Consider the following 24,154-nt stretch of genomic DNA (forward strand, 5'->3'; position numbering starts at 1 on the left):
TTTTCTGTTTCTTCCTGATTCAGTCTTGGAAGGTTATACCTTTCTAAGAATTTGTCCATTTCTTCCAGGTTGTCCATTTTATTGGCATAGAGTTGCTTGTAGTAGTCTCTTAGGGTGCTTTGTATTTCTGCGGTGTCTGTTGTAATTTCTCCTTTTTCATTTCTAATTTTATTGATTTGAGTCCTCTCCCTCTTTTTCTTGATAAGTCTGAATAATGGTTTATCAATTTTGTTTATGTTCTCAAAGAACCAGCTTTTTGTTTTATTGATCTTTGCTCTTGTTTTCTTTGTTTCTATTTCATTTATTTCTGCTATGATCTTTATGATTTCTTTCCTTCTGCTAACTTTGCGTTTTGTTTGTTCTTCTTTCTCTAGTTCCTTTAGGTGTAAGGTTAGATTGTTTATTTGAGATTTTTCTTGTTTCTTGAGGTACGATTGTATTGCTATAAACTTCCCTCTTAGAACTGCTTTTGCTGCATCCCATAGGTTTTGGATCATCGTGTTTTCATTGTCATTTGTCTCTAGGTATTTTTTGATTTCCTCTTTGATTTCTTTAGTGATCTCTGGGTTATTTAGTAACGTATTGTTTAGCCTCCATGTGTTTGTGTTTTTTACTTTTTTTCCCTGTAATTATTTTCTAATCTCATAGCGTTGTAGTCACAAAAGATGCTTGATATGATTTCAATTTTCTTAAATTTACTGAGGCTTGATTTGTGACCCAATATGTGATCTGTATCCTGGAGAATATTCCGTGCGCACTTGAGAAGAAAGTGTAATCTGCTCTTTTTGGATGGAATGTCCTATAAATATCAATTAAATCTATCTGGTCTATTGTGTCATTTAAAGCTTGTTTCCTTATTTATTTTCATTTTGGATGATCTGTCCATTGGTTTGAGGTGTTGAAGTCCCCCACTATTATTGTGTTACTGTCGATTTCCTCTTTTATAGCTTTTAGCAGTTGCCTTATGTATTGAGCTGCTCCTATGTTGGGTGCGTATATATTTATAATTGTTATATCTTCTTCTTGGATTGATCCCTTGATCATTATGTAGTGTCCTTCCTTGTCTCTTGTAACATTCTTTATTTTAAAGTCTATTTTATCTGATATGAGTATTGCTACTCCAGCTTTCTTTTGATTTCCATTTGCATGGAATATCTTTTTCCATCACCTGTCTTTCAGTCTGTGTGTGTCCCTAGGTCTGAAGTGGCTGTGTTGTAGACAGCGTATATATGCTTCTTGTTTTTGTATCCATTCACCAAGCCTGTGTCTTTTGGTTGGAGCATTTAATCCATTCACGTTTAAGGTTAATATTGATATGTACGTTCCTATGACCATTTTCTTAATTGTTTTGGGTTTGTTTTTGTAGGTCCTTTTCTTCTCTTGTGTTTTCCACTTAGAGAAATTCCTTTAGCATTTGTTGTAGAGCTGGTTTTGTGGTGCTGAATTCTTCTAGCTTTTGCTTGTCTGTAAAGCTTTTGATTTCTCTGTTGAATCTGAATGAGATCCTTGCCAGGTAGAGTAATCTTGATTGTAGTTTCTTCCCTTTCATCACTTTAAGTATATCATGCCACTCCCTTCTGGCTTGTAGAGTTTCTACTGAGAAATCAGCTGTTACCCTTATGGGAGTTTCCTTGTATATTATTTGTCGTTTTTCCCTTGCTGCTTTCAATAATATTTCTTTGTCTTTAATTTTTGCCAGTTTGATTACCATGTGTCTCGGTGTGTTTCTCCTTGGGTTTATCCTGTATGGGACTCTCTGCACTTCCTGGACTTGGATGGCTATTTCCTTTCCCATGTTAGGGAAGTTTTTGACTATAATCTCTTCAAATATTTTCTCTGGTCCTTTCTCTCTCTCTTCTCCTTCTGGGACCCCTATAATGCGAATGTTGTTGCGTTTAATGTTGTCCCAGAGGTCTCTTAGGCTGTCTTCATTTCTTTTCATTCTTTTTTCTTTATTCTGTTCTGCAGCAGTGAATTCCACCATTCTGTCTTCCAGGTCACTTATTCGTTCTTCTGCCTCAGTTATTCTGCTATTCCTAGATTCCTTCTAGTGTGGTTTTCATTTCAGTTATTGTATTGGTCATCTCTGTTTGTTTGTTCTTTAATTCTTCTAGGTCTTTGTTAATCATTTCTTGCATCTTCTCAATCTTTGCCTCCATTCTTATTCCGAGGTCCTGGATCATCTTCACTGTCATTATTCTGAATTCTTTTTCTGGAAGGTTGCCTATCTCCACTTCATTTAGTTGTTTTTCTGGGGTTTTATCTTGTTCCTTCATCTGGTACATAGCCCTCTGCCTTTTCATCTTGTCTATCTTTCTGTGAATGTGGTTTTTGTTCCACAGGCTGCAGGATTGTAGTTCTTCTTGCTTCTGCTGTCTGCCCTCTGGTGGATGAGGCTATCTAAGAGGCTTGTGCAAGTTTCCTGATGGGAGGGACTGGTGGAGGGTAGAGCTGACTGTTTCTCTGCTGGGCAGAGCTCAGTAAAACTTTATTCTGCTTGACTGCTGATGGGTGGGGCTGGGTTCCCTCCCTGTTGGTTGTTTGGCCTGAGGTAACCCAACACTGGAGCCTACCTAGGCTCTTTGGTGGCGCTAATTGCAGACTCTGGGACGGCTCATGCCAAGGAGTACTTCCCAGAACCTCCGCTGCCAGCATCCCTGTCCCCATGGTGAGCCACAGCCACCCCCCACCTCTGTAGGAGACCCTCCAACACTAGCAGGTAGGTCTGGTTCAGTCTCCCCTGGGGTCACTGCTCCTTCCCTTGGGTCCCAATGCGCACACTACTTTGTGTGTGCCCTCCAAGAGTGGAGTCTCTGTTTCCCCCAGTCCTGTCGAAGTCCTGCAATCAAATCCCGCTAGCCTTCAAAGTCTGATTCTCTAGGAATTGCTCCTCCTGTTGCCAGACCCCCAGGTTGGGAGGCCTGACGTGGGGCTCAGAACCTTCACTCCAGTTGGTGGACTTCTGTGGTACAAGTGTTCTCCAGTCTGTGAGTCACCCACCCACCAGTTATGGGATTTGATTTTACTGTGATTTCGCCCCTCCTACCATCTCATTGTGGCTTCTTTTTTTGTCTTTGGATGTGGGGTATCTTTTTTGGTGAGTTGCAGTGTCTTCCTGTCAATGAATGTCCAGCAGCTAGTTGTGATTCTGGTGTTCTCACAAGAGGGAGTGAGAGCACGTCCTTCTACTCCGCCATCTTGGTTCAGGGCCCTGTATACTCGCTTATTTAGATGATTTACTTCCCAATTGTCATTACTCATTCCTATAGATTTTTGCTTCTTTTCTATTTAGAAAAGTCCTTTCAATATTTCTTTTAGGATAAGTTTAGTATTGCTGTATTCTTTTAGTTTTTGCTTGTCTGAGTAACTCTTTATCTCTCTTTCTATCTAAGTGATAATATTGTTGGGTAGAATATCCTGGGTTGCAAATTTTTACCTTTCAGAACTTTGAATATATCTTGCTACTCCCTTCTAGCCTGCAATGTTTCTGTAGAGGAATCAGCTGATAGCCTTTTAGGGGTTCACTCGTAATTAACTCTTTGTTTTTCTCTTGCTGCCTTTGAATCCTCACTTTGTCTTTAACTTTTGCCATTTTAATTATAATATGTCTTGGTGTAGGTCTGTTTGGGTTCATCTTGTTTGGGACCCTCTGTGCTTCCTGTACCTGGATATCTCTTTCCTTCTTTAGATTTGGTTTCAGCAATAATTTATTTAAATACATTTTTGATCCCCTTTTCTCTTTCTTGTCCTTTGGGAACCCCTATTATGCTCAGATTGGCATGCTTTATATTATCCCATAGGTCTCTTATATTGCTTTCATTTTTTTCATTTGGCTTTCTGTCTGCTGTTCTGCTTGGGTGATTTCCATTATTCTATCTTCCAGATCACTTATTCATTTTTCTGCCTTATTCAGTCTGCTTTTTATTACCTTTAGCTGAGCTTTCATCTCAGTAAATGAATTTTCTAATTTTTCTTGGCCTCTCTTTATAGTTTCTAGTTCCTATTTACAGTAATCTGCATTTTAATCGATATCCTTTCTTAATTCCTTCAGTATTTTCATTATCTCTTTTTTGAACCTGGTGTCTATTAGACTGAAGTGTTCTATTTTATTGTTTGTTCTTTCAGGGGAATTCACTTAATCTTTAAATTTGGAGTGGTTTCTCTGCTTCTTCATTTTACTTATATTTCTCTTACTCTATATATTTAGGAGAAAAAAAATTATCTACTGTGTTCTTGGAGGGCTATTTTTATGTGGAAGCATCCCTGTGTAGACTGTGTGTGTTTAATATTTTTGGTGCAAGGGCTGTTTTTAGTGCGGATGCCTTCCACCTCTCTCCTCCATGTGTGCTGGCTATTATCCTCCTGATAGGGGGTGTGACTTGTATTGTGATCAGAGCCTGCACTGGCTGTTGCGCAAGAACGTCTCTTTGCTCTGTAGTTGTCACAGCCCTTTTGGGGGCAGGTCTCCTCCTTAGTTGCTGGAGTAGAAGTCTCCAGATCCATTTCTGAACTGCGGTGTGAGGTAGGCGGGATATTGGAACACTCCCACTGGGAGAGGAGCCACTGAGTATCCCTCCACCAGAGCTGTCCAGCAGGATATGAGCTCTGTGGTGTCTCGCTTTCACCCGTTGTGTGGGCTCACAAAGTTTACTGTTTTGGGCACCACCTTCAGCCCCGCCTCAACCATGGGAAGGCTGACAATCGGCCCTAATATCCCTGCGTCATTTTTTCCACACAGCCACCAGCATACATTCATAGGCTCAGATCCACTGAAGTCAGCTACCAGGACCACAGTAGTCATGCACCTGGACCTGCTGTGGGAGCAATGGAGGCAGCCTAGACCCTGGCCCAGCCCAACCTCCATGTGCACATAACCACAAAGCCCACAGCTTCTAAGGTCAGACCCATCCCGGCCAGGGAGCACCCATTGTTCACTTGGATGTCCTGCAGGTGCTGAGTTTACAAAGCCATTGATGGTGGCATAAATCCACATATCTCACAGCCACAGGGAGAGGGCTCAGATTTCAGCCCTGCTTCCTCAGTTGCTTGGCCCCTGGTGATCAGCTCTGATTTCAGCCCTGCCTCTGCATGTGGTCAACCCACTGGCGCTTGTGCACTCTCAGAACTCGTAGAAGTGGTGCTGAGCCAGATGAGAGTGCTTGGCAAAAGAGGCTGCTGCGGCGGGCCCTGCCCTTCCTTTTGCATGCGTGTGCGTTAATAATGGGGTTTCAGTGGCGGCACCATGCCCACTATGAGGATGCAAAGAGTTAGACTGCAATGCTGGGCCCTACCCCTCCCTTTGCACACTCCTTAACAATGGTGCTTAGCTTCTATGGCAGGCTCAGGCTTCTTCTGTGTACACCCCCTGGTTGCGGTGGTGCTACACTCTAGCCCCTTCAGGCTGTCTCTGCACAGCCAACCCCATTCCTGTCCCTGGGTCTGTCCTCTAAGGCCTGAGTTTCAGCATCCAGCCCCTGCCCATACCAGTGGATGCACTGGCTTGGGAGTGCAAGGTGGTGACACGGACTGTCTGTGCAGGTCTCTCTCTGTTCTGCCTGCCACAAACCAGTTGATGTGCTCTCTTCCTAGCCTGTGAAACTCCCTTTCTTTCCCAGCTGATCTCCACACCTGTGAGGGGGCTTCTAAGAGTGCAGGAACCTTTCCTCTTTCACAGCTCCCTCCCAGGGGTGCAGGTCCTGCTTCCTTTTTTTTCCCCTTTCATCCTACCCAGTTACGTGGAGATCTTTCTTGCACTTTTAGGCATCTGAGATCTTCTGCCAGCCTTCAGTAGGTATTCTGTGAGAATTGTCCCACATGTAGATGTATTTTTGATGTATTTGTAGGAGGAGGTCAGCTCCAGGCCCTTCTATCCCACCATCTTGATTGGAGCGCCCAACAGCTTATTTTCAATAGGCTGTTCCAACATTCTCAAGACTGGGCCTTTCCTGCTTTCCCCATTGCCACTGCTGACTTTTAAAACTGACCTGCCTGTTTCATTATGGACATGAGCTTTCTTGATGTGGAACAGCTGTGTAGTCCATATGCCTTCATTATCTTTACTATGTTCCTCAATCGTTTCATGATTTGTGGAAGATTAAATTATAGCCACCAAAGTTGTCTACCCCCTAATCCCCAAGAAACTGTAAATATGTTAAATTACATGGCAAAAGATACTTTTCAGATGTAATTCATGTTAAAGACCTTAATATAGGGAGAGAATCTTGGATCATTTGGGTCCAGTATAATCACATAAGTCCTTAAAAGCAGAGAACTTTCAAAAGCTGGAGACAGAAAGGATGCAGCAGCAGCTGAAGTTAGAAAGTCTCAGGGTGTAAGAATGAATCACATGCCATCGCTGGTTTGAAGATGGGGTGGGGGCTTGGTGAGAGGAGAAATGCCTGGAGGACTGAGGTGACCTTAGGAAGCTGAGAGAGGTTCCCAGAGGACAGTCAGCAAAGGAATGGGACGTTAGCTCTGTAATTGGAAGGAACTGTATTCTGCCAACAAGCTGAATGATTCTAGAGACTTCAGAAAAGAGGCCAGGCTGGCAAACACTTGATTTCAGTCTTGTGAGAGACCCAAAGCAGAGTCCAGCCAAGCCCATCTGGACTTCTGACTGACAAGAGTTGCAAGCTAATAAATTTGTCTTGTTTTAAGTTACCAAGTTTGTGGTAACTTATTCTGGCAGAAATAGAAAACTAATGCATAATCTTTATCTGCTTTGAAGTTCTGAAGACCAGAGCCCAAGCCTTCTATGAATTCACCTTTGGCACCTGGTGGGGAAAAGCCAGTCAATTTGACTGTGGAGGAAGGAGCAATCCCATTTCCTGAGTATAACTACAAAGTATGAAGCAATACGCCCCTCCCCCATCCAGTTCTGTCTGGTCCCAGTATCCCAGAGGATCGCAGACAGCACGGGCCACTCAACAACTCTTCACATCTGTCAGATTTCTGCAGAAGTGGACCTGGGTTTGCTCTCTTAAGCCAGCAATGATGTAAGAAAGAATGATCTGGACATGGAGTGGTTCCAGGACTAAAAGAAGCAAGTCTGTTGCTTAAAACTATCCAAACAGGCAGGAAGTTTTCTAATCATTTAAGAACTGATTACATTTTTTCTTTTCATTGGTCAGGGTGTGGTACTCATTTCCTAAGCTCCACCTCATGTGGTTCAGTGGGTGAAGGGGTGATCTGTAGAGTTGGACCAAGTATGGATTAGTGTGACCAAGGACACACTAATCTGATCTCTGAGGCTATTTCAGACAATGGACTTGGCCATCCCTTTCCTCTGGCCTGGATCTCAGGCTCCATTAGAACTTACCAATCATCACCTCTCTTACCCCATCATGTAAATTAACTTTTCCTTACCTAAGGCCAGTTTGACAGTACCTAAACACAGGAAGGAGATGAAAGTTCAGACTGGACCTAGTTATGGTCTCCCTTCCACTGAGGACCAGAGCATCACCATAAGAGGAAAGCCCTGGGAGAGGGATAGAATCCAGAACTCAAAAAGACATAGTCAATCTTGCCCTGTTGTGCTGCGTGTAGTTGGAAGAATTTGTGTACGCAAAAAGGGAGAAAGAAAATGTATTTATACAGAGTGTGAAAATCCCCTACTAATTTGATTTGCCTAAGATATAGAAATATAAATGATTAATGGCTGGTTCCTTTGATGGGGACATGGTTTGAAGCCAGAGTGAAGGGAACTTTGAATATAACAGGCTTAGACATTAGAATTTTTTTCATAGGTAATCGGGAAATCAATGTGTGTAGATTGAAGAATTGACTCCTTGGGAACTTTGGGTAGAAACTGCATTTTGCTTTTGTTTGTTTCAGAGAACTGTATTTGAGTGTTTTCAAACCATTCAAAATTTTGTAAAGCTTTTTATATATGCAGACCAAAAACAATTCTGAGTCTGTACAACCAAATATCCTGTATATTGGGCATTCATAGACAATCTTGATAGGATAAATTGTAGCATTCATAGTATAAATGGCAGCACTGTGTATTTCACAGGACCCTGAAGCTGACTATTAGAAATCTGGTTATCTTGGTTTTGGTGCTAACTATTCTATTAGAGAAAGGGCACAGCTTAGCTGCAGAAAGTTAGATGAAGATTAATGCAGCTAAGAATTCATCAGAGATAGGGAGAGGGATGTGACCATGGGAAAGAAGTATCCAGGAGTCCTTGGAAATTGTAGGAGGGCCAATGGATGTGTCATTACAGTGTAGGCTGGGTACAGGCTACTGCATTTGGATATGAGAAGAAAGGATGCCTTCCAAAGTGGATGGAGGACTTGGGTTGTACAAATGACTACATCAAACATGATACCACAGAATTATATTTATATTATACATTGTCTTCACATTGTAACATCCACGTTGATCATCTGTGACACAATTCTAATAACTTTGAGTATATATTTACTATAACATTTATATATATATATGTGTATATATATATATATATATATGTATATAAAACCAAGAGGCACTTCCAGTAATTCTGGCTGAAAAGGAGCATCATTATATTGTCTAAGCTAAAAAATAATAAAAATAAATACAATTTATCTAATACTTTTTCTGTACAGATTCTACTTTATACAAAACATTTATCAGCCACTAACTGAGTCACAACAAATACTTGTGATAGGATGATACAAAGTATTGCTACATATATTAAGTGCAAGATACAGGTGAGAGGACAAGATTTATTTCAACTGCGAAATGATCACTTAAAGTCCAAAAAGTTGATAAATTCGGAAAGTTATTAACAAACATATTCAGGTTTGTTGAGAGTGATGAGAATTACATTGTTAAAAATTACCATGTACAAATGACATCCCTTACGCTGTTACTTTGGTTGGCAGTTATTTGAAAATATTGCTTTATAGGAATACTAAATTAATCCAGTACTCTCTGGTTTACAAATAATACAGAGACAAATATTTGGGACATGCTAATTTGAACTTTCCAATGAAAGTTTTTGTCAGGAGGAGGTAATGACTGATCAGAACAACTGCCCCATCAGGAATCAGAACACATTTTAACACCAAAAACCAAATCAAATTAACCAAACCAGCCAAAACCTCAAACACTCTGAATTCAAATTAAAGTTCTTTCAGTTGCATATCCTAATATTATTATAGAAAGCCAGGGAGAGTCTCGTTTTCATTATTTTGCATTGAGAGTTTCAGAATATCTATAAAAGCACCAATTTTCATTTTGTGATTCGTATGATAAAAAATCTGTAGGAAGAAAATCAAGGGGTAGTTGGATTCAGTGATATTTATTTCCAGTGCCTGTCAACTAACAAACTGTTCTTGTTGAAACAAAAATGGTATGCGTTCTTCTGTGAGAATGTATTAGGAAATGAACTGATATTCACAAATGGAAAAAAACCCCACCATTTAAGCAAATATAATATGGCAAAAATCCTATGCACATGTTTTACAGAGTATTAAATAGTGATTTTTTTTTTTAAAACTAATGAACAAATTTATACTTAAAGTCAAGCCATTGAAACACACTGACAGGTGATATATAGATATGTCAGGGTTGTTATTTAAAGATAGCAATACTATAGTACTGGATTATGCTTATACATAGCTAAAATGAAATATCTGGTATAATATGGGTTTTTGAGTCATAAAAATAATCAGTTAATTTTTAAAAGAAAAGTGAGGGAAATTCTATCAACCAACAGCTGATATACACAAAGAAAACATCTTTAAACAATTACGTTTAATTTCACATTAAACCACCTGAATAATTTGCTAGTATATAGAAAGTAAAATTACTAGAATAAAAAAAAAAATCCTTCCCTACAAAAAGTATTCAAGCAGCAGTTTCCAAGCGCTAGGGGATAATTCACATTCCAAAATGTGTAAGTGCTGATTGTAATAAAGGAAGTCAAGATTGAATATGGATCCATTAAGTCCCTTTACTCCAGAGTAACTGAGAACTAAATTGGTTTGCCACAGAAAAGATGAAGAGGTGTCCTGGGATGATCCTTTAAGTTTTATGTAGTGTTCACTCCCAATCCACAGCTCTGCTTTTTTTCTTTTCTTTTTTTTTTTTTTTTTTTTGCTTTTTAGTACCATGGGCTGCACAATGAAACTAGGTGTGGTGAGTTAAAACTTGAGGTGAAAGGCATCTTTCTCCTTATTACAGCAGAAGAGAATTTGTGATGATTTTTCCTTTACTAATTTTGAGTTAGAGAAGGAAAATTGGAGATAAGTCATACTTTTCTCCTGTAAGTTTGACTTTGTTTTCTTTTTGTTTTGTTTTAAAGAGGAAAGAATTCCCTGCTATAGTGTCTGTTTCACTTGAGATGGGTATTTCTACTGACACAGAAAATTTAAAGCATTTAAGCTTTAAAAACATTTTTTAAATTACTTTTCTATTTGTGAATTTCAAATTCCAACCTACCATTTGATCAGTCTTGGCAGACGAATGTAGTGCATGGGGTTTATTGATCGGTCAGTGCTTCCTTTGTGAAAGTCAAGATTAATAAGATTTAATTTTTCTTAGTAATGAAGGTGAGTATTTGGGTTCCTAACTGTGTTAGAATTTAGTAAAATATAATCTTCATTAGTAAACCATTTATCTTAAAACAACCTAAACCATGACAAATCGCTGGATTTGTCATTCCTCTTTCTTGGGATAATTCAGACTATAATTTATACCCTAAATCTAATTAAATTATGGGGACTAAATTTATTTTTATTTCATGTACTATTGGACTCTTCATAAAATATTTTCCTCCCTGAGGCATGCAGAGAATTAGATAATTAAATATAACTTTTTCCAGTTTTCTGTTACATAATAGTTCTGATTATATCAAAATGTTTAGCATCTCTATACCACGAAACATCATTTTGTGGGTTTCAATTGATTAAAAAATTTTAACAGCTTTGCTTCAAATAATCAAATTTAATATTCTTGGTAGTACTTACATATGATGATTTAATATTATTCTTTTTGAAGCATTTTTGTTTGAATTTTTTGCATGATTAAAGAATCACTTCTTGATGTAAAACAATGAGGAAATCTGTCTGAACATGAACATGTTCAGTATTTCTTATCAATAAGAAGCAGGCTTGCCTTTTCTTCTTTGCTCCACAACTCCTCAAGGAAGCAGAAATCCATGATACCAATGCCTGTCAATGTAATCAACCTTAAAAGTATGATATGGAGAAAAACTAGCTGCCTTTAGATGGGGAATTTGGATTCATAAGAGCCTTAAGCACATGTCAAAAGCCAGTTTTGTTTTCCATCTATACACCATTCCATATAGTTTATAGTCTTACCTGTACTAAAACAATCTATACCAGATCAGTATTTTTGAATCCGGATATTGGGTTCCACCAACTAAATAATGGCTTAATCTTCAGTTTTGTATCTTCAAACATATTTAGCAACAAAATGATCAATTATTTTTTGTCACTCTTGTTAACCTGCTATTAGAATGATTTTGTAGTGTGAACGTAAAGATCATAGTACCTAAAACTGGTACATTTCCCTCTGATTAGAATTGCTAAGCATAGTTTAATTCTGGGACGCTCTTCACCTAAAATGGTGAATTGGTCTCCTAATCTTAAAGTTCCATTTTGTTGGACAGATTAGAAAAATGGACTGACAGACAGTATCAGCAAGGTCATAGTTTTACTTCATAGAGAAATCACAAGAGAAATGAATGACTTAGAGCTGGTTATAAAGTATTTTGCTGCTTGATAGGAGAGAGGGCAAATGAAAGGAACTCAGTTTGGTTCCAGAGTATATAGATATTTTAGTGCTCGAATACCTGGAGTTGAGCTATTAGCAATTGAAAATTTGTTGATTTTTTCCACACCCATTAGCTGATAATTATATGGAGAATTTGATTTACTGTAGATTATGAAAGTTTACAGAACTCTGTTTTACTGGAGCCTCTGCCTGTTTGAAAAGGCAGTTTATTTCCAAAATTGCATATAAACCAGGAAAAGTATTAAGTGGGAATCAGACTTAGGATGGAAGAGAAGGACAGTAAGACCCTTACTGTGGTTTTCACTATTATTTTAGAAAAACTAAATGACAGGGACAGTGGAGATCCCCATGCTGATATGGAAGCACCAAAAATACCTCCTAAAGCAGAATAGAAATGATATTTTGATTCTTTACTTCTCATTAGTTAAGAGTTGTTCATCACACAAATAGTTCACTTTTGTAAAGCAGTCGTTTCAAACTTTAGACTTTATTTACAATGATAATTTTCATATCTTTATTACTTAGAAAATAATTTATGTTTTTCCATCATTTAAACAAAAAATAGGCCTGAGTCTCATGCCTTTTGCACAGCTTTTACCTTCAAAGAAAGTCCTCTGGGAAAGTGACAGGGGACATCAGGACATTGCAAATCAAGAGAGGCAGGGGTGTGAGGAAATTGCAATACGTATTATACCTGTAATATGAAGTCCGCTTGACATACCATCCATTGTCTTTAGTTTTACTGAGATTGCAATGGTTAGGATTTGTTCTGGAATTCCATCAAAACGGAACAGACATAATTTCGTGTTCTGTGTTTAGAAAGTGGATATTTTCTTAAACATAATATGAGGAAATTCCTTCACTTCTCAGATGAAGACCGATGTAGAGAAATCCCTGTACAGAGCTACTGTCTTCATCTTTGACTACGAGCAAAACCAGGTCTTATATAAATGACAAAAATAACTTACAGTTTTAAAATATGCTAAAGTGGTGTTTTCACCAAGGAAACAATATTCTCAAGGTTGGCTTAGATCGATAACCAGAAAGACATTCTATCAGCATGCTGGAAATGACATCGATGACATTCTTAGTATACCTGGTCTTTTCCTTAACAGAAAGCAACCACTAGCATCAAGGCCACCAAATTCCAACTTTTCCTACCATTAGTTTCACGCCTGTCCATACAATTCTTTTCCCTAAATGGGCTAGACATTCCTTCATTTGAAAGACCTGAGTTTATCTAATGGCACCTATAATTAGGCTCATAAAAAAATGTAGTAAATTGCAACAAATACACTGGCACCACAGGAAGCAAGCTCCGGAGTTGGAAGTGAACACAGTAATATTGCTGTCACCAAGGACGCGGGAGCCCATCACTAGCAGAAAATATCTTTTCATGTCCCTCGGCATCCTGTGGGATGTACTGGGTGTGTATGAAAGTCAAGCACTTGAAGAATCGCCATTCCTTTTCTTGAACTGACTTTAGCTTTAATACACTGGCAATTTATCTTTCTTTGAAGAAAAAACATGATTAATCTGCCTAGACTGGTGAGCACAATTCTGGAATGAAGAGGTTCTTACTGCTTTGGCCATGATTATTTCATGTACTTGAAAACAGAACAAAACAAAAACCAGGTAGTGTGCTTAGACCTCTACTCTGGCAGCCAGGCGGGCCCCTACTTGGGGTCATGGAGCGTTGAGGAAGCCACCAGTATACGGTTATGAATGTATAACTACTCTGTCGCCATTTAACTTGCTCCATACCTAGATTTTTTCTGGACTTATATTTTAGAGACATATGGCATTTGGAGCAGGGGGAAAGATTAGTTCTATTAAGTAATTAGATACAAGAGGTATGTGAGTATAAATGCTTTTTTTCCCCCCCTTCTGTTATTTACCATGGAAGGAAAATAAATTCACTGGGGAAATGTATTTGACTCACAGTAAGTTTTGCAAACATAGAGACACACAGGCAATACTAAAAAAAAATGGAAAACAACTCAGTAAGTCCTAAATAATGAAGACCTGATGTTAACTCAAAAAAAAAAATTATTCTCATTAAATAATTCTACCTAAATAGGTAGAATCTGCATCTATTTGATCCTTTTCATATTTTCCTACTTTTTGGGAAATTTGCCTTGAAACTATGTTTATTTTGGATTGTATTATCTTTGCCTTATTTAAAAAATGCCATGGATTATTGTATAATCATTGCTTTGGAAGGGAAGGATATCCATTTATGAGAAATGAAGGCATTTTTAATGTTAACACTCTTCTATGATTTGAGAGGAAATAAAAAGTAAAGTAGAAATCACGAGCAAGATTTACTTGAAGCTAAGGTTGTTTAGATGATGGGCCAGGATATCAAAGTATCAAAGGAAATGTTAGAAGCAAAAAGTGTTGGGAAGAAAGGGACACCAATTATAAACATTCCTCATTGTTTAAGAAAGTCTTTCGCTTGGTAGATGTGGATCCAGAAGTTACCCAAAAGTTAGCCAGAGTTGCTAGTGAAAAAACATTCTTTGCACCATCCTCATTTAATTGGCATAAAATAACTGTAGCAGATTATCATTTAAATTAGAACAGGTAGATGAGTGGGTGTTCACAGACCTCCATGCAGGTGAACCATCCATCTCTTACTGGGCTTGGAGAGAGCTACAATGTATAAAAATGGTGATTAAAATAGACCTTTATAAAAATGTTTCCCTTTTCCCTTTAAAAAAAAAAAAAAAGAGTTGACTATCTACAGAAACAAAAACAAATCTTTATATTTACATCAAGATAACTATTCATGACAAATATAATAATATGAAATAAAATATTGAAAGTGAGTATCAACTTTTTAAATAGAGGTTTGGCTCACAGCATAAACAAGTGTAGATAAACAAACAAACCAAAAAAAAAAAAAAAAAAAAGACTGTCAATGATAGGCCCAGTCTCCCCAAATCCCTCGAGTCTTCCCTGCCAAAAGAAACATGACAACGGGCCAGATTACAGCTAGAAGCCGCTCCATCACACCGTGCATGCAACAGTACAACAGGGTTGTCCGTGCAACCTTTGCCACTCAAAAGCCAATCTTCACCAGTTGCCAAGAATCAGGCTTTCACTATGTCAATAGACACCAAACCCTAGGTTGAAATGTTCCCCTTCACCTCTCACTGTCTATCCCAGAGTGGGTTTCTGTTTACCTTCCTTTTTTTTTTTTTCTTTTTCTACTGCACATTTTGCAGCAAATTAAGACATGGGCGATCCCCGTTAAGAGCCATTTCCCAGGCCTTCTCTGGCAACCTTTTAGAACTGTAACCTGATGAAAAGACCTGACTTCAGCTCCTTCTGAGGTGTTTCTGTTTAAAGAATGTCATCCCCTTCCATGGTGATTTGATTTTAGGTGAGTGACAGACAGACATACAGACAAACAGCTCCTATACATTCATTCAGCGACTAGACTGGAAAATGCCTGTCTTCCCGGTTTAAGGCTGGTGACAGAGAGCCTTGAAGGGATGCACAGGCCCGTGGCCCTGTCCCCCAGCCTGCCAATCCCCTCCTTCTGCAGAGGGACTTTTACTGAAGCCAAGTAGAGGCAGGCGTTTGGGATGGCTGCCTCTTAAAGACTCTCCAGAGCGAACTTCATCCTGTTTGTTCACATGTGCTGAGTCGTCTGCTGCAGCAATGCTATGACCAACTAAAACCACAAAAATCTCTCTTTACATACACACAAATGTACATACACATGAGCATCCTTTCCATCTCTCTCTCTGTCTCTCATACACACACACACACACACACACACACACAATGTTGGCAGGATGTATAAGAATTCAAACAATGCTCTGGAACTTTCATCCCTCAGTACTAAGAGCAAAAGCTTCTTAGTCGTAACCTACATTTGCTACACTGCTTCCCGGCTAAAGCTGCACCATCTCCTTTGGGATTTGTTTTCCTTTAGTTTTTCCTTTATGATTTATTATATCACAGTGACCACTATATATCTTAACATGAATGTTACTAAATCGTGGAGCCAGGAATCCTGGCTTTTCGGTGTGTCTGCGTGTGTGTCTGTGAATATGTTTTACATGGATCTATGTGAGAGCTTATATACACACACACATATATACTTCTTCCTTTAAGAAAATCCTTAGAAGCTGGTGTTGTTGTTATACTGTGAAAGCTTCTCTGAGTGAGAGTTTTTTAAACCATGTACCTCACTGTAAAAATAAACACATAAAATGCAAAGAATCCCAAAATGCCATAGCCGTTTGCCCATCTTCTCATATTTCTACAGTGTTGTGTCTAAGTGTTGTGCTGGCTTGAAAAGAGTCTGTGACAAGTCACTCTGTTTGGAAACATAGCTCATTCTATCCATTGTCACTGGTTTGGCTTTGGGGTTGGGGTCTCCTCTCCTCTCGGCTTCCCCTTTTCTTCATCTTCTTCCTTGATGGCCTGGATCTGTTCTGAGGGACGCTGCTGGGGGGACTGGTCCAGGGACTGATCCCCTGTGCCCACCAACCGCTGTTCCTCCTCAATGACTTTCTTCCACATCTTGTGGTTCTGCAGAAGGTGCTGAGTTATTTGGCAGTAGACTTTTCTCCTTTTGAAAGTTTTCTTTCCTGAGAAAACACCAAATTAGACTACTTATTTGTGTGTTGAGTACATGACAGTTTTTTCCCCTTATTCATAAGGGTCAAGTACCAAATGGATACATATATCTATCAATCACTTGATGTGTATATTGTAATAATCATTTTTGAGAGTGGGGAAATAAGAGGAAGATGGCATGAACCACTAACATATCATTGAGACGTACTGTGAACGGTATGTAATATTTGGTAACGTAACTTCCAATACAAGGTTTTTGTTTGTGTCTTGGAGTTATTACTCTCACTCCATTCAGACTCTCAAGATTTTCCACCTAGATTATTGGAATAATTCCTTGTTACGTGTTCCTCTGCTTTGTCAACCAATTCAACTCACAAAAGTCTACAATATTGATTTTTTTAAAAAAGACAGTTTTGATAGTACTGTTCTGTTTCCTGTGGACTAAAAAATTCATTTCAAACTCCTCTAGCAGGGAGCTTTGACTCTAGTGGGAAAATAGAGAGTGAACAAGTAAGGACAATTACACTGAGTTGTACAAAGTCTTTAAAAGGTGGCAGAAAGAGAGGGAAATGACTTAGCTGCGAGGATGCGGCATGATGATGGTGCTTTGGACTAGGATGGGACAATGGAGACGAAGATGAGTAGATAAATGTGAGATACATTTGTGAGGTATCATCAACAGGACTTGGCAACTGATTACATGTAAGGAAAAAAGAAGGGAGGAATCAAAGACAACCCTGAGCTTTCTGATGTGAATAGCTGAGTGGCAAGATGTACTGAGAAAGGGCACATTAGATGAGCAGACTTGAGGCGTATGTTGAACATGATGTTCCCCTCATCGTCACTAAACTTTAGATAGGTTTCTTCCAGACTCTATGACCCTGATCTAAAACTTGTAATTGCAAATTCTTTCTCTGCCCCTTGGTAATGTAGATAAATCTTCTCCCAGCCTCTAGCCAGTTTGACAACCCAGGAAACATCATCCTTCTCAAGGACCTGGGAGCCAGCCCTTTGAAATGCAATTATTAAGAAAGATAGATAGGGTCCCTATCACCGATCTCCGTGGGTAGGAAGGAGCCTAACTTCAATAAGCACCAATTAGCAAACAAAAATGGCCTAATCACATTGACCAACTCCCCTTTAAGGTCCTCAGTACTTTTTCCTTAGCTCATCCCAATGTGTAAAAACTCTCCTGCCTTTGTTTTCATTGGAGTTGAGTCCAATGTCTCTCTCCTATTGCAATAGTCTTGAAGAAAGTCTTCCTTACCATTGTTAACAAGTATGCAGTGCAATTTCTCTCTGACACATCAAAGTATGGCAACATCAGGTATTCAACCTGTGAGGGAGTAGATAAGACTTTTCCCAAAGGACATGACACTTGAGCTGAGATGTAAATTATGAGAATTAAATATACTGGGTAAAGAAGGGGCTGGCAGCATTCTAGGTATGTGAGGGGCATGTGTACAGGCAGAAGCCATGGGGCCCTGGAGAATAACACCAATTTCTTCAATTATAAGATTCTTAACAAGGGCAATATATACATAAAATAAAATTGAAAAAAAAATCTGAATTCTTTCTATAGAAATCAATAAAATATATTAATCCATTCAATTTTTAAGAGCAAACCTTTAAAATGACTTTTCTATCAAAGCTATCTCCTTGTCTATTTCTACATTGTTTTTATTGTAGTTAAGTTCAATTGAGAAATCTTCACATGTTAATATACTTTTTAACCTAATCCTTTGAGTCAGGAGAGTTACAGATGATCACTGGGTGAAGGATGGACTTGACTCAGTCATAGCACATGCTCTACTGCTCAAAGTGATTATTCCATCCAAAAGTTATACACATTCAGGGTACTGCATTCACGGGGAAGAAGCTAACAAAAGCTCAACTTTTCTCTTTTTCCTTTCAGGGCAGCCCCCATGAGAGCAGCTGTTCTCTTATTAATGCTGCTAAACATTAGCAATAAACCTCTCTGGAATTAAACTGAATAAGGTGACGTAGAAGAAAGTTTGTACCAAATAAATTTGCGTAGATTAGTCTGCAGGTGGTCTAAAACATGCCTGTATTGAAAGCCAAATTGTTCAGCACTGGAACCTTTTGAAATGAGAACAAAGATCCTTTCATTGCTCAAACTCTAAATGCAGCTTAGTACTTCATTAGAAACCTCTTAGTTTGCTGTAGGAATCTTTCAAATTTAATTATGAGGTGGGGAAAAAAGCCTTCTTTACCCAGGATACCATATTGAAATATTTTATTCTGTGTTTCCTGAGAGATCTCCGAGTTTTGCAAATTGCTGAAATTATCAGTGCATATTTAATTTACATTTTTTCTGAAATCTAAGTTTCTGGTTAAATCAAGTTAACCATCTCAGTCAATATGAATCCTGAAATTAAAATTACTAAGAGTCAATAACAATGGAGTTAAAACGAGGAGACCTGGGTTTCCTTTCTGGTTCTGCAGAATCCATCTACACCTTGGGTTGTCAAACTTCTGAGCCTCAGTTTTGACTTTTGTAAAATGAGGCAGCTGAACTGGATGATCACTGATTCCCCTTCCATTTCTAGAATTCTATTATTCCATGTGGCCAATTTTTACTAGATACTAACACTGCCCAATATTTATCATTTTCTTGGCTATAAAGGGATAGTTCAAATATAATTTTTCAAAAGCTATGGTTATCAAATCATTGTTGATGATGTTTTAAATTTTAACATAAAGGTGACCAGTTGACTTTTAGAAGCCATTAGTAAACAGAATCCACAGAATTCTCATTCCTGCTTTAGTGAGCTTGATTAAAAATGGGAAGGTCAGTAGAGTAACACATCAGAATCTCAGAGTCAGTATGGCCACCCAACCCTACAGAACAGAGACAAATCGAATATTTGGTTGTTTGTTGTATTTGCTGCTAAAGCCAATGCTGACGAGTTGAGCCTGTTAAATCTCCTAACCTAGGTTCTTCAATTCTTGATGCCTAGATTATGTATGTGTTGCTTCAATGTATTTGAGTTCAAATAGCAATCAAGTAGGGCCCACAGGAACAAAGCTTTTCCAGAGGCTAAGCTGACCACACTTTCCAATAACATTCAGTGGAAGAACTGTCCAGTCCTTAGTCAGACAGCAAATTACCTGGCTCTTTGAATGAAAAAAAAGTAAAAATATAAAATTCATCATGCATGTTTATTAAATGAGAAAATGAATAAATAATCCATGAATCCTGTCTTGGCTCCTACCTCTGAATGCCAAGATCAGCACAAAATTTTTAATAGACATCTTTTGATAAGCATCAGAGGAATAAAATAAAATTACTTTGATAATAGAATATTGAAGGAAAACAACTTTTGATTTTCCTCCCATTCTGTATAAAAGTTAATATATGGGTTAGACCTTAAGCAAAAGTCTGACCTAAAGCCAAACTTGCCCCGTCTCACCAGTCTATGGTTAATAATGAGTTCTTTATCTGCTTATGTGAGCTTACGACAGGGCATTTATATGAGGGCAAAATAGGTTAATACACAAGTTAGAATATCTCTTTACCTAGATGGCCAAATGAACTAAGTCATGCATTTCCCTGACTGTGCTAAAAAAAAAAAAAGGAAAAAATGATCATAATGTCTTTCATGGCTAATATTTTTGGTAAGGGCCTTGAAAAATATCAATATTAAGACTGAACTTCCTTTATGAAGGTAGATAGAAACCACATACTATACTCCCATGAACATAGGAACAGTATTTGTGCAATATCACTGTAAGGGTTATTGGTTTTCCTAATTATGCTATTAGGGCCTCCTCCCTATGGCAGGAGAAACAGTGGAGAATATCTCAAGACGTGAAGAAAAATAATCTTGATTTTATAGACACTTAAGTTGAACAGATTAGAACGGCTACATGATGCACTCCAAATCAATGACGAGATGTGACCACTTCTCACTGTCACTATTGCCACTACCCTGGTCCAAAGCCACAGTCATCTCTCACTTGGATAATTTCAACAGCCTCTTAACACACTGCCCTGCTTACACCCTTGCTCTCACCCCAAACTCGAGAATATTCTCAATGCAGCAGCTGAAGCAATCCAGTTAAAACATAAGTTGAATCAACTAAGTCTTCTGCTCAAAACCTCTGATGATGGCTTCCCATCTTACTCAGAGTGAAAGCCAGCCTCCATACTGTGACCTGCAGAGCCCTACCTTCTAACCCTCCATCATCTCGGTCCCCGCTCCCCACCCCCTTCCTCTGCTTCAGCCTCCCAGCTCTCCCGATGCTCCTTGAACACGCAGCCAGTGTCCACGTCAGGACCTTTACACGGTTTGCTTTCCCCTCTCCTTGAAATGCTTTGTCCACATCTATTTCCAGGGATCCCTCCTTCCCTTGCTTCTTTCAGGTTTAAAAAAAAAAATCTCTTATTTAGACCATCTGTGGCTATCTTATCTAAGATTTTAATCCTTCTGTACAATATTTCATATCCTTATTTTTCATTTTTATTTTTAAACTCTAGCATTTATCAGTACCTAACATATTACAGATTTACTGATTTGTCTGTCTGCTGACCCCACTGGAATATAAGTCTAAAAGGGCAAGGATTGATCGATTCTTTTTTTTTTTTGTCTGATTTGTTCATGGCTCTGTCTTTAGAACCTAGAAGAATGCCTGGCACAGAGTAGGTGCTTAATAAATATTTGATGAATGAATGAGTGACTACTACCTCTTACCACTTTAGCACCTCCCCCGAAGCAAGCCAGGAAAAGCCTATGGCTGGTCTAGATAGTACCTGAGATTCCTAAATCATTCAGATACTCTGAAAAATAGGCTTTGATTACTTAATTGTCTTACTTCATAACAGAGAACATACCTCTTTATGAACATGGTATTATAATAGATTCCACAGTCTGTAATTCCCATTATCATGATATTGGGGAAGGGGGAGTAGCCATAATCACTGCACAGGTGATATTTGGACTCAGCTATGAAATTCACGAGGAGCATCAAATTTATTGTGAACCTAAGTAAGAAAACAATCCTAGGAGAAGCACATTCGAGAGAGATTCTATAACTTACTTGGAGATTCACTATTTTTACAGGTTTCCTCTTCGTTTGGTGCTTCCTCCTCCTCCTCTGGGTCATCGGTGTCTCCTGACTCATCACTGTCTTCCACCCATTTCCCTGGCATCAGTCCTGCTGAATCATAGGAGTTGCAGAGAGGACCCACGATGTGCGAGATGAAGGATTCCTGGAGGTTGGCCAACTGAGGAGCAGAACGGTCCATGAAAGGGCTTATTGGTAACCCGAGGCTGGCCTCTTCATCACCCTAGAAATAGGAATGTAGCAGGAACAGTTAACTAGAAAGGCAAACGACAAGGAAAGTGTAAAATACAAATAAAGTCACCATTCCCTTGGCATCTAAAATTTGCAAATATGCAAGAACCCAGGCATATGTGTGAACTCTTTTTCTTTCCTGGACTGGTAAGAGATTTCCCCCACATTACTAAGATTCCTATCGGACTGCTTTGTTGCCATTTACCACTTCGGTAATCTTGAGGGTTTGGTTTTTGATCAAGGGGAAATACAAGAAATGGTTTAATGTCTAAGTAGATGACCTTTCTTATCACTAGTCATTGTTCCTTATATTAGAGTATAAGTTAGAATATAAATGCATCTTAAAAGGCAATGCTGGATATAAATATCCAACAAATAGATAATCTATCATGTTTTCCTTTTTCTTTTGCCTTGGCTGCCAGAAATTTTAAAGTAATTTATTCCTCAATTAATTAAAGTTGCTACCTTAACGCAGCTTTGGGTTGAATTATGTCTTCTGTGATTATATAGTTTCTGATATTCTTATTTATCTATGTTTAACAGTACTACTGTATAAGTGTTTACTTTGAACTGATTCATTTCTGGAAAAAAAATATCAGATTGTAAACCAGAAGTTACCTGGCAACATTAATGAAGGAATTATACCAAAATATCGACAATGGTTATGCCTATGTAGTGGAATTATTATAACTGGATTTTCTCTTTCCTTTACATTTTTTTCTATATTCAATATTTCAGGATTGATTATGAATTTATTCCAAGGAAAGGCAATATATTATTTTCTAGAAAGCACAAACATTTATTGTATATATAAGTCCTATCTATAATGCTCAAAAAAGTTCTTTCTAATCTTTCTTTAAAAATGTCCAGGGAAAGGCGATTTATTACTTAATACTTGCAAATAACTTAGAGTTTTTATGCTTTACAGTTCAGTCCAATTTTTGTCATTTTTTAATCCTCTGATTAAAATTGGCCAGTGCCTTTTCTGATGGTAGCATGAATATGAAATAGACTGATCATGCTTTTACAGCTTTTGGAAGCTTTAGGGAATTTATAAGCAGCCTCAATATGGATTAAGAGAAATAGTTAAGTTAGTTACCTGTTCATAAAATTCATTGACAATACCCTCTGTCCACTGAAGATGGAGCTCTTTAAATTTAGCTGGCCCATTGATATCAGCCAACTTTATACACATTTGACAAACCAGTAGACGATCATTTTCATTGGTCCAATCTATTCCAGCTTCATCATTCACCTGTTTGAGGGACAAAGTTAAAATGGGTTCTGACTCAATGAAAGCAAAAGTTGAACAGGAGAATAAACAACAGAATATTGATTGTCTTCCTACCATGTGGAGATTAGAATGCCAAGTAATGAGAAACATCTCAGCTGTTTCAAATAATGTTATTGGCTTGCATAAATTAATAGTAAAATAGCTCACCAAAAAAAGTAAAATAACAAATGATGGATAATTATTAATGATGGAATTGAAAAGAAATGCTATTTAATATTAACATAGGTTTTAAATTACTATTAAAATAATGTGGCTACAAATAATAAGAAATTTTGAGTTAACATTTGGGCATTTATGTTTGTTTGATGTATGAAATTCTGCTTCAGGTTTTTGACCTTTACTACTGCCAGGTAATTTCTGTTAGCATTCCACAGAGATGAGAGCAAATTAAATCAAACAAAAACACAATGATTGATAGTTAGAATTCTATTATTTCTCTGCAGTGCAAAGTATAATCTATACAGACAGCACCTCAACATATCAGGTTTCCAGGTTGGGACCAATGCCTAAATATCCACTTCTGGTTAAACATTTCATTGCCTCTCATTTTCACATTTGACATATATGAGGTGACAGCAATGAGTTTTGTTCAACACTTTGATTCCATGACTTCTTTCAATGTGGTCAGAAAATGAAGACTGGTACAAATCTAGTTACCTTGGCATTAAATTTGGCTACGAAGTCAAAGTGTTTCTTCAGGTCAGTGGCCAAAATTGCTTCAATGACAAGGAAACGGAAATGCTTAAATTCCACATGGTCAAGGTTAACTAAGAAGTTATATTCCGGCCGGGACATGAAAAGATTCCACGCAGCAGCTGCATGATGATTCTCCAAAACTGAACGATCATTATAGAGCACCGCCTAGGCAAAGACGAGAGTGAAGAGTTCAACTTCTTAAATTAAAAAACAAAAACAAAAATAAATGAGAATATGCAAAGCTTTTGGAATCCGCTTTTATCATGGAACACAGGAATGTAATCCTGTGACAGCTAGTTATTAAGAATCACTTATTGCTGTACATTGACTGTTTACTTTTCTTGGTTAAATTTCCTTTTTTGTAAGATAAAGTTCATTTCCTTGAAACGTTATTTCATTTCCTTGAAACTTTATTTCAAATTCTTGCAATTGAAGGGCTTAGAGTTAGCTTTTATCAGATTATTATTTTGCAGGGCGCAGGAATTTGACCATTAAAATATGCA

General features: G+C 38.1%; 1 protein-coding gene and 1 long non-coding RNA gene across 2 annotated transcripts in view; one reads left to right on the forward strand and one right to left on the reverse strand.

The window, feature by feature from the left end:
- Positions 1–21,546, forward strand: part of LOC309641247 — a 214,818-nt gene extending 193,272 nt beyond the window's left edge. The window contains exon 3 of the long non-coding RNA XR_014252577.1: positions 21,427–21,546. This is a non-coding gene — a long non-coding RNA (uncharacterized lncRNA). The remainder of the gene's footprint in view (positions 1–21,426) is intronic.
- The window catches only part of PDE3A (phosphodiesterase 3A), a 310,755-nt gene continuing 295,344 nt past the window's right edge, over positions 8,744–24,154 (reverse strand). The window contains exons 13-16 of the mRNA XM_082421065.1: positions 23,613–23,816; positions 22,761–22,916; positions 21,404–21,653; positions 8,744–16,353 (exon numbers count right to left, since the gene is read on the reverse strand). Of these exons, the coding sequence (XP_082277191.1) occupies positions 16,112–16,353; positions 21,404–21,653; positions 22,761–22,916; positions 23,613–23,816 (852 nt within the window). The 3' untranslated portion in view covers positions 8,744–16,111. The remainder of the gene's footprint in view (positions 16,354–21,403; positions 21,654–22,760; positions 22,917–23,612; positions 23,817–24,154) is intronic.

Source organism: Balaenoptera physalus, assembly GCF_965194825.1.
Source record: "Balaenoptera physalus genome assembly, chromosome: 13".
Classification (NCBI taxonomy): domain Eukaryota; kingdom Metazoa; phylum Chordata; class Mammalia; order Artiodactyla; family Balaenopteridae; genus Balaenoptera; species Balaenoptera physalus.